Raw genomic sequence first — 11,552 nt, 5'->3', positions numbered from 1 at the left:
GAACTTCAGTTTACACCTAAATAGGTGTGATTTATCAGTATCATTCATTTTGTGTGAAGTCTTTACTGCCTCAATAAGAAGACAAGTGTATCTGGAATAGTAACTTTTTAATTCCAACAAACACCAGTAAGATGGTAAAACAGCTAATAGTCCAGTCACAAAACCCAGTCATTTTGTTTGATAAACATGTGTTTTGTCTTGGATAAAACATTTATTTGGCTAATACTGGGTAAATATTCAGTTTAATATTTAGCCAAATATCAACTATCTCTTGGGGCATGTCTTACCTATGTAGGTTTGGACAGTTTAAACATTGTCTTCCTGAGGAAAAAGTCAGTCAGTACTCAATTTATTTAAGCAGGCCATGTTTAAAGATCTGTCAAGGGAACTAAAGGACTCCTGTTGCTATTATTAAATGTTTTAATGAGAACTTCCATAGAGAAAAACGGTTTCCTTTCTACATTGTTCTTTGAAGGAAAGAAAATCTTGTATGACATTGTTGCATTTGCCAAAGAAAGTGTCAACTCTCATGTTATCACGCTTGGACCTCAGAATTTTCCTGACAAAGAGAAGGAACCGTGGCTTGTGGATTTCTTTGCACCGGTAAATATTTAATATCTAAAATTCCCTTCTTCTACAACCTGTTTTGTAACTATGTATCAAAATACTAGCAGTATCTCGAAAGCGTCCTTCACATCATGAGGTGTATTGTAATTTCTCTACTTACTACACTGTGTTTGTATTTAGAGGAGTCTGTTGGCAGAGCAGCATCTCGTTCATCGCAAACAGCTTACATTCTCTGAGAGCCAGCTGTGGGGAAAACAATTGCACTTACTTGCATTTTGTTTTCTAGTGGTGTCCTCCTTGTCGAGCTCTGTTACCAGAGCTGAGGAAAGCGTCAAAACATCTTTATGGTCAGCTTAAATTTGGAACACTAGACTGTACTGTCCATGAAGGGATTTGCAACATGGTAAGCTGCAGGAATTTAAAAAAAAAAGAAAATCCTTTCAAATAACATTATTTTCTTCTAGTTGGGGGTAGGGGAATGGGGGCAGACAGTGTGCATGTCTTCAATAATACTTTCATAAAAGGTAGTAAACCAAAGTTGTATCATAATTTTTTTTCAAAGGACCAAGCTATGTAACCCCTCCAGATGAGATATTAATGCAAAATACAGATCACATTTTGCTCATCGTGTGATTGGAAGACTCTGGAAGTGTCAAAATTTAGTAATTCATGGGTTTAAGAGAAAAAAAAGAACTAAAGCAGACCCAGAAAATTTTTTCTAGTGTGTATATAAATACATATATATGTTCTTTTTGCTCTTCACATGGGAGGATAAAAAACAGTAAAACATTAAAAAATATAAGTTTTATATTGATAAGACACTTTTTGAAGATAGCTGCAAAACCACTTCTAATTCAGTTCACCCTGACAAACTTTGCTTTTTGTTTTCTAGTGCTTAAGAATTGCAGGATCAATTTTAAATTAAAAGAAACTGTATTACTTACCAGTTCACACTTATTTGAAGATATAGCAATGGAATAAAAAATACGGTTTTTTTAAATCTTGACCAATTATCCATGTTTAGATTTGCTTAACTTTTGCTTCAATGAATTTATCATGGTAGAAATTATTGACGTTACTTTCCCTGAATTCTGGAAAATATGACATTTTGACAATTTTGCTGCAACTGCACATTTTATTGTTCACAAAAGCTTTTTGCGTTAGAACGTTTGTATTTATCTTTAAAATGTGAATGTCTTAAAACACGTGAAAAATGGGCAAAAAAGGAAAAGCTTCTTAAAGTTTTATTTAGATGTGTTTACACACGAAGAATTCCAGTCATGGAAACATGCCTGTTCAATAGTAAACAATAGAGTTGTTCATACAGCACAAGCGTTTCCACCTGAAGACTGGGAAGAGCTTTAAAATTAAGGCTTAGAAGGCCCATGGATTCATTCCCATATTTGTGAAGCACGGCAAAATTGATACTAGCTGGTTTTTAAATTCAGATCAAACCATGCCATCTCTAAATACTATTGGCATCTTTTCTGTACTGATTTGTAATGGTTTCAAACTCTCATCTGCACATTAGTCTGTACAGTACAACTGCTCAGACTTTAGATTAGCAGCTGTGAGCCACCAGTACTGATGGCCGTTAAAGGACAGTACAAGAACCCTCATCATTCCTTGCAATTTCTTACTGTCTGTTTTGTCAGCATAACATTCGAGCTTACCCAACAACAGTTGTGTTCAACCAGTCTGATGTTCATGAATATGAAGGACATCACTCTGCTGAGCAGATCTTGGAGTTTATAGAGGTATGTAAATTAGAATCCTTGTTGCCGTTGTGTTCAGTACACAGCTCATCCACAAGCATGTTCTTTAGTTGGAAGATTCTGTTCTAAGACTTTTTTTTTAATTAACTGAATTAAGGAATAAACCTTGGGCAAGAAAACTCTGAGACTTGACACCTAATGGATTAATTTCCCTACTCTATCATATAATTTCTTTGAGATCATTAGCAAATAACTTAAGATCCCTTCCAATCTGCAAAATAATAATACTGATTTTTATCTCATAGAAAAGATAAAGGAATTAGAAGAATGAAGTGCTGTAATATTAAGGTGAAAATGCCTCATGTACACATCTAGACTTAGGAAGAGGTTCACATTTTTAGCAATTAGCTTGCTGCCCTTCATGCTTCTCAGCTGTTTCTTGAACCTTTACAACTCGAAACTGCAAATCATTGGTGCTCATCATTGTTACTGCCCGGAGTTCTGGCACCCGTCTTTCCTCCAGCATTCAGGTTCTCTTATTGCTAGATCCTCAGGATATTTTCTACTCTTTGAAGAAACTGTTCATTCTCTCCAGGTAGCCCACAAAAAGCAGGTTTAAGAGCGCATATGCAGGAAGAGGTGGAGATCAGTCTTTCTCGGTTGATCTTCAGAGGCCCCTAGTGCACCATTTGTGTTCTGCGTCCCAACCGAAGCAGCATGGCTGAGTCTCATAATGCCTGTGCTTGCCACCTAAGCTGGATTTCTTGCCTTTGCATTCCTGTATGGAGAAGGGCTGAAAATCCCCCTTTTGCAATCAAAAAAAATTTTATGATAGCTTTTTCTCAGCACATCAGGTATATGATTCTTAGGTTGAAAGGGTGACTTTTGATGCTCCCGTCCCTTTCAGTGGTATGGAGTCTTCCCTACCACAGCAGCAAGCAATTTTCACTAAAAGAGGGACATTCTCAGAATTTGGTACAGCCTGTTAGTATGTGATGGAGCTAGATAAGGGATAACTTGTTGTTGCAAAGTATGTATCTATCTATAAACTGTATTTACTTTAGGATCTTAGGAATCCATCGGTGGTCTCCCTAACACCAGAGACATTTGTTGAATTAGTTCAGAGAAGAAAACGAGAGGAAATCTGGATGGTTGACTTCTACGCTCCATGGTGTGGACCTTGTCAGGCTTTAATGCCAGAATGGAAAAAAATGGCCAGGGTAAATGACATTCAAGTATTTTTCTGCTTCAGTGTCCTCTTCCATGAAATTATTGAGATGGTACAACTGCTCTCTTAGAGATTTGTCAGCTGAGAAAGTCTAGTGATTAATATTGTGGACAAAACAGGCAGTTCCTACCTGGCAGTTTTATATTGTTTCACATACAAAGTTCTTCTTTGTTTTCTTCAAAAAGGTTCAGTATGTTGATACTATAATCCAGCTTTTCCTGTTGATACAAGTGTGTTCTCCCAGATCTAAGAAACTTCAGAGTAACTAACTTTCCTTGATGCTTAGTGCTTTATGTGGACAACAGCTTTGCATTTGTTTAAAACAAAATATGAAAAAAAGATTCAGCCACATTTACATAAGAACTGGTTGAAATTATTTGCTACTTCATCTTAGTATTTTTCATGATCATTAATCATCTTTAAGATAGCAGTTAGACCTTGGTGAAACCTCTGACTTGAATTTTCAAGTAAAGGAATTAAATTTTATGCATCTTAATTATTTCCTATATGAGGAAGATTTTTTTTTGAGGTCTTGTTTTCTTCACTGAAAGTAAAGATATACTTTAAGGCTAATCATCAGTTAGCTGAATTACACATAACTTCAATATGAAATTGTTTGGATTGGGGAGGGGGTGTTTTTTGTTTTTGTTGAGGTTTGGTTTGGGGGGGGTTGTTGGTTTTTTGTTTGGTTGTTTGGTTTGTTGGTTTTTTTGCAAGATCATTACGGAATTCTTTCATTTGCAAAGGTAATACTACTTTACTGACAACCATCTGGGTTTTCCTGGGAGTGTTTTCAGGAACCTGAACTAGAAACTTTGAGCAAAAAAAATTAGAGCTTTGGAAATAAGTACATGACTTTCAGACATTTAGAACTCCCCTAGATTAGGAGTTGATCCAGGATTCTATATTCTGGTTAAATATCTGTGAAGTATTAGTAAGTACTACAGTACATGTTCAGTAATCATCAGCTTCCCTGCCCAAGCCAGGTGGTTTGGGCATTTGCAACAAATACAGCATGTTTAAGACACAGGCCAACCGTGCAACCAATAGCACATCTGCACTGTACCAGGATCTGTCATAAATGATATGAAAATGATATGAATGATATGAAACATGGTAGCAGGGTAGTTCTTATACCAAATAATCACACTCATGTGCCTTTGAAGCAAGGTAGGTGCTTCTTGAGCCACATGCATGAAGCTTATACTAAAAGACACGTGCATGATGGGAATGCACCTGGGTGGCTGGCTCCCATTTACAGGAAAGGAGAAAGCTTTGTGCTAATCTTGGGTCAGTTTGTTATTTGTTTGGGTTTTTTTCCTAAGTGATTAAGACTTAAATTATGAAGTATTACTGAAATTGTAGTAGTATTGATTAGTGTATTTGATTGTTGGGTGTTTTTTTTTAGATGTTAAATGGATTAATCAGTGTGGGCAGTGTGGATTGTCAAAAATACTATTCTTTCTGTCACCAAGAAAGTGTTCGGGGATATCCTGAAATAAGACTTTTTCCTCAAAAATCAAACACAGCTCATCATTATTAGTAAGTACCTTATGTTGGTTTAGGAGATGTTAGGTGATGTGGAACGAGACATCTTTTGTTGTGTAGGAAAGGTTCATCATAGCTACTTAAAATAGGCTGTTTCAGTATTACTGTCCAAGATGGAATTGACATCATTATTCGAAGTAGTGTCATTTTAGTTTGCCATTTCATTTCAGTAATTTGAACTGTGACTGCTTCAGGAATCTTGATTTTATTTTTTGTTCTTTATTGATTGCCATTTTCCTAAGTTTAATTGCCTGTTAAAGAGGATGATTTAAATCATATAAAGTAAAAAACTACTAGGGCTAATTGACTGCAGCTTCATCTTTAGAGAACAGAGTGATGTAGCTATTCGATCATCCTCTCCACCAACAGTCTGTTAGCACCATAGCAAAAATTGTCTGTCGTATATCTAGTCCTCCCATTCATTATATCATTAGGGTTGGAAACATTAAGCATTAACAAAACAAATGAAAAAAATTCTATGGGAAATAAAATCTGGCCAAAACCGGGCAGTCTGTCCCCTCAGTACTTTCACAGTACAAAGATCTGAAGGTTTCAGGAAGCACGTGCATATTTCAAGACAGATAACCATCTGAAATAGCAGATGTGTTGCTTCATAACTTTACAATTCAGAATCTCTATTAAATGCTGGCAGATAATAAATTATAATCCCTCTTCATAGTAGAGTGTAGTGGCAGACTTCAGTAGCTTGCACCACTGGGCTGCTTGCGTTTGTTCAGTTATTCTAAGGGTTCTCTTAAAAGCAGAATTTTTTTGTTTTCCCCTGTTGAAAACAACTAAGTTAGAGAATATGACTAAGTGCCAGATTCATAATCATGAGTTAGGTATTTCCTGCAAAAATATGGAAATCTGTCTCTTAAAATAAAGATCACCAAAAACTGTCAAGTCAGATTTCAATAACTGTATTGAAAAATAGTTCATTGGAAAATTATAAATTAGTGGATACAAATCCCGAGTTAATCTTTTTTTCTAATCTGTCACTGGCATTTCAGTGTCCAAATAATAAATCTTTATCTAAGCAACCAGTTTGCTTGGCTTTTCTACTGTCAAACCAATGGAACTGTATATATTTAATAATTGTATTATTGTAATGAATGAACATAAATTAGGAAATGTATTAATATATTTCAAAGTAATTATTGGAGCCTGCAGTTTCATCTGGAGTTATTATATAGAACTAATAGATTATATATCTATTACATATATACATATATATACATCCTAAAACATATACATCTGAGTTCATTATTTCACCTTCTCTACTCTGCAGAGTGATTTGGTTTGTTGGTTGGTTTTTTCCCCAAATGTAATTCAAAGTGCTGTGCAACTGGATTTTGTTTTCTTTTTAATCTTTTTATAGTAGCTACAATGGATGGCACAGAGATTCATATTCACTGAGAGGCTGGGCACTGGGGTAAGTTACTGCATTAAACTTCATTCACAAGTTGCTCATACAATTTGCTTGCTAGCAGAAATTAATATTTAAATGCTGTGTAACTCAAGAATTAGAAACTCCGGTATATGTAAGATTAATTTCAGATGTTATATATGATGTTCCACATCATTGAACTCAAGCTTTTAAAACGTGGAGAAATAGCATATTCCTTCCTGTCCACTCATTTTCTGAAGACCATATTATTATTTTGTCTACCTCTTTAAAATAGGGATTCTCTTACAGTACAAGGTGTAAAGCAGGGATTTCCAGGCTAGTAGTGTTCTTAATTTCAGAGAGTTTTCTTGTGTTTAAGTGGAATTTGGGTATTTTTAAAGTTCTGAATGGATTATGACTGTTAACTCTTCCTTTCCACAGATACTTACCACAAGTGTCTGTAGACCTGACTCCTCAGAGTTTCACAGAAAAAGTTCTGAATGGAAAAGATCACTGGGTTATTGATTTTTACGCTCCTTGGTGTGGACCTTGCCAAAATTTTGCCCCTGAATTTGAGATCCTTGCAAGGGTAGGTTTTTAACTGCATGAGCAGATTGTGATACCTCTTAATGGTTAAAATATAATTCATCAGCTCTGTATTTCTTAGCAATCACCTATAAAATTGCATACCTCTAGGGAGCCTCCTTCTCATGGGAAGCCTATGCTTTAAGGTCGCATTTGAGCAGGTATTGTCTCTTGCACAGATGCACAGACCCTTTTTTGAGACAGGTCTCAGTTTATGATGGGGTGACCTTTGGAACTCTGATGTGCTTTGCCCTGAATTCAAGTAGAAGTGCTCCTCTGAACGTGTAGTGACTTCTGATACAAGGCTAACAGTCTGAGCAGCAAGCAAGCAACTACTCAGTTATTTAAAAGATCTGAGTTATTTAAAGAATTTGAGCAACATTTTTCATTTATTTTAGCTGCACTGCTGGCTTAAAGTTATTTGCTTACAGTGACCCATGGAAACTTGAAGTTTGTTACTAATAAACGTTTCTTTTCAGATCATGAAAGGAAAAGTAAAAGCTGGAAAAGTAGACTGTCAGGCATATGCTCAGACTTGTCAAAATGCCAATATCAGAGCCTACCCTACTGTTAAGTTTTACCCCTACCAAGGAACAAAGGTAAAGTGTCTCCTTTGTGTATGATGGTGAGCAAGTTAGTGTTAGTGCACGTATTTCATTTCACAGTAAGACTGAAGAAGCAATTTCTGTATCATAATAAAGCGCATTATTTAGATATATGGGAAATACAATAACAACCAATTTCAGTAATATTTAAAATAGTAGGACAATGATACAGTAATAATGTACTGGAAAATAATCATAAATTAATAGAACAGTAACTAAAATGTGGGCTTATCCAGAACCAGGGTTTAATTTTGCAGCGGTCTCGTGACAAAATGTTTCTCTGTCTTTACTAATTCCACCAATAGCTACCAAAAGCAGGCAAGGTCTCTCTTTAAATGAAATGTGGAAAATTTCGTTTTGGCTAAGGATAATTATTCTTTCGATGTAATTGTATCATTTCATTATAGTTTTTACTTAATGTATTTTAAGATTAAAAAATTATTAAAAATATTTAGTTGTTTCCCATCTCAAACCCAGACCTTATCAAATCTCTCAATTATCATTGTGACTCTTTGAGATCAAGATTTCCTACTAACAGATTAGTAGCAATAAATTAAATTTAATCCAGATAGTTCTTGTAAAACTATTGCATTTCTTGAATATTACAGTCGTCTTTTAAAATTGTATTAACAGTGAAGAGGAAGTATTCAATGCATTCTGATAGTTAAATTATTTTAATTATACTCCTTTTTCTTTAACTAAATCTCTTATGGGAAGTTCTAGAAAGCTGTCCTCACACAATCCCAACAATTCAATGAGACTTTTCTGTGGTAAAGAGTAATGGCTTTTTAGGTCTCAAAATTAGCAACCCACACTGACAGGTTTCATGAACGTAGATTATAAAGTGGGAGACTTTGTAATGCCTGTCTACAGTAAATACAAAGGTAGCTCCGAAAGTACTGCCTCCTCTTTATTTCCATGGAAACTACAACAGACACAAAGGGCACCATAACAGTATTTGATAGAGCAAACTCTCAGCCACAAAACACTGTTTTTGAACACAGTCCCCACCACTGGCTGTGCATTGTCACCAGCGATGAACAACAGCCCCTGTGCCGCGCTCGTAACAATCTGCACCGGTGGAGGTGGCCCACTGTCACTGTCGCCACTGCTGGAATGTGGCACCCACCCCCTCACTGTGCTGACACCCACTGTCTGGTCTCTGTAAGCGTTCAGCAGCCTCGGTGAGTGGCAATGGTGCAGTTTTTTCCACGTGGAGGAATTCAGTGACACCCCTTTGTTTCACAGGCACTGCCATGTCAGGCGCCAGGTTGTCAGAGTGCCCCTCTGCTGCCGTCTGTCGCACGGCAACAAAATTCAACGGGATATTGGCGGGAAGGTTCAACCCCCACTCCCACAGCACCAACATCCGCCTCTGACATCATGGGCCAACATAATAAAATAGGAGGCGTTACTTTCGGAGCAGCCCTCATACTTCACTGAATAAATGTGAGAAAATATAAATATCTAAAGTTTCTTTAAGGATCAAAATTTCTGTAGTTCAAAACTTGTGTCATTTTGAAAACTAGCAGCTAAGAGTGGTTCTTATTATTTATTTAGCATTATTTAAATGGAGACAAATATATCTCTATGAGATATAAATCAAGCTAGCAAATCCACTGTCTTCCTCCCTGTATTTCTTTTGAATTTTATCTGAAAGTAAGCACATCGTCTATTCAGTGTAGAACGTGGGTAATATGTAACACAAATTATTTATTTTTTTTAAAGAAAAACATTCTTGGTGAATATATAGACAGCAGAGATGCAAAAAGTATTGCTGACCTTTTGAATGAAAAATTAGAAGCAATTCAAAACAAAGGAAAAAGAAAAAAATCTAGAAATAAGGTAAGAATACTTACTGCGGGGCCTTTTGCAAAAGACTTTCACTATTGTAAAGAATAGCTCTTCAAAGTGATGTTTGTTAGTATTTGCTTTTTATCCATGACGTATTGAAATGTCATTTCTTCAAATAGAACCAGGTGCATCTTTCTTACAGTCTTGCTTTGGTACTATTAGCTACTCAGTCTCAGTTCTCCATGTCCACAGAAGTAGCAGAGAATACTGCAGCTGCAATATCAGCTGTGGCAAGACTTAGCAGAATTTATAGATATCGATGGAACAGCTGCGTTAAAGGTTGATGGTTGAGGTGCACTGTATCCTTAAGCGTAATCTTAAAGTAGATTTAGCAAGCAGGCACCAAATTACAGAGGTGGATTAGTTCAAGATTGAGATCATCATTTTAACTCGGAAAATATTAATACATGTTTGTTAAGAAGTACCCTGAATTCTAGTCAAACATTTGTCCAGATGAAAAATTACTACCACAGAAAAATTTAAAATCACTGAAAAGAAAAACCCCAATAATCTTGATTTTTATTTGTACTTTAAGAATAACTTAATTGTTTATTTTCTTGTCACTAGGATGAACTGTAAGTGGTACTGGAGGTAGATACAATTCAAAACATTCTGAAGCTGTGAATATAGAAGACACCACAAGAAAAATATAAGGCTGACTACATTCATGACAGGTCAAAAGAGATGAAATCCATTTTGAGTTCACAGACGTGTGACTGCACGAATTCTCTTTAAACTGTAGGGAGATGGAAGTATTTAGGTTTTGGTGGAGGCATTCAATGTTTCTACAAATGAATTCTGCATATCCCTCTTCTGATACAACAACTGCCTCCTTTGCAGTGAAACATTGGAGTTGACCAGAAATGTGGACTATATCGTTTTTGCCTACCCGTTTATTAGTTCCTTATATTTTTCTGTCTCTTTTCTAACACTCTTTTGAATGTGGCACTCAGCCTGTGGCTGAATATGCACTCAAACCACTCTGCAATGCAGAAACACAATAAGGGATTGTCTATTTGAAAGACAAACAGTTCCACCTGATGATTATTCTGCTTTTGGGTTGCACTATTGTCTAGTGAATTGCCAAGAAATAAAATCAAGACCTGGTAGCAGGATAGCTTTATTGAATGACATTGCTCCTGCCCTTGAGTGGATTACTATACTGTGGCACTGGTGGTGATGCCTGGATGAAGTGAACTGTGAAGAGCTCCTTCAGTTGTCTGGGTTGGGTTTGTTGGTTTGCTATTTTTTTTTTTTTTCTTATTTCAAAAACAAACAAGGACTTCAAACTCAATGTTTCATTAACTTCCAAAAGTTAAGTTATGCCATAGAAGCATCTGCTTAAGTTACAAGGTCATAATTTCATTACTGTCTTGTTAAATATGAATGTATTCTGTGGATGTATTTAACCTCTTTTGGTATTACCACTTATCTCTGCAGACATGTTTTCAGGGTTTTGTTTGTTTTTTCACATAATCTTTAGGCAAGCAGGATAGCAAGTGCCTTTTTTAATTTAATAATGAACACTGTACTTTGCAATGTCTCCTCATGCATTTAATAGAATTCCCACTCTTTAGATTAATTTTCATAGCTTCTTCATAGACAAGAAAATTACAGAGGACAACAAAATGTCTGCTGCATTTAGGAGTTCAACATTGAAATGTTTCCTGTTTAAAATAAAATGATGCTGAGAACTTGTCAGATGGACTTTTCTCCCTGCTCTCCATGTGCTTAGATTTGGCATGACTAGTCACTGTAGAGTGAGTATTACACAATTGTAAATACTTTGTTGTCTACAAGTAATTTATTTTTTAAAGGAGGCAGCAAGAAATAAAAGGAAGAGATTCTGGTAACTTTGAAACATTCAAATACTTCCTCTCATACGTTCAGGGTTGCCTCTGTTGCTCTGTGGTTTTGCAGCGTAATAATCTGAGAAAGAAGATAATGTATTCCATCTATTTTTTTTAATAAAGTAGACCTTCCCAAATCCAAATCAAACTTCAGACTCAATCACAGCCCAAAATGAAAGTTTTAGTATTTTGTGACTAATACAAACTCTTATT

The 11,552-nt window shown here is 35.9% G+C and overlaps 1 protein-coding gene across 1 annotated transcript in view; it reads left to right on the top strand.

The window, feature by feature from the left end:
- The window catches only part of DNAJC10 (DnaJ (Hsp40) homolog, subfamily C, member 10), a 23,293-nt gene extending 13,115 nt beyond the window's left edge, over positions 1–10,178 (top strand). Inside the window, exons 13-22 of the mRNA XM_010143627.1 lie at positions 476–603; positions 854–970; positions 2,223–2,324; positions 3,347–3,502; positions 4,919–5,052; positions 6,437–6,490; positions 6,887–7,034; positions 7,510–7,629; positions 9,364–9,480; positions 10,057–10,178. Of these exons, the coding sequence (XP_010141929.1) occupies positions 476–603; positions 854–970; positions 2,223–2,324; positions 3,347–3,502; positions 4,919–5,052; positions 6,437–6,490; positions 6,887–7,034; positions 7,510–7,629; positions 9,364–9,480; positions 10,057–10,068 (1,088 nt within the window). The 3' untranslated portion in view covers positions 10,069–10,178. The remainder of the gene's footprint in view (positions 1–475; positions 604–853; positions 971–2,222; positions 2,325–3,346; positions 3,503–4,918; positions 5,053–6,436; positions 6,491–6,886; positions 7,035–7,509; positions 7,630–9,363; positions 9,481–10,056) is intronic.
- The last annotated feature ends 1,374 nt before the right edge of the window (positions 10,179–11,552 follow it).

This window comes from Buceros rhinoceros, unplaced genomic scaffold, assembly GCF_000710305.1.
Source record: "Buceros rhinoceros silvestris isolate BGI_N320 unplaced genomic scaffold, ASM71030v1 scaffold7339, whole genome shotgun sequence".
Lineage (NCBI taxonomy): Eukaryota > Metazoa > Chordata > Aves > Bucerotiformes > Bucerotidae > Buceros > Buceros rhinoceros.
The sequence above is the reverse complement of the archived record's forward strand: the minus strand, read 5'-3'. Positions and strand labels throughout refer to the sequence as shown.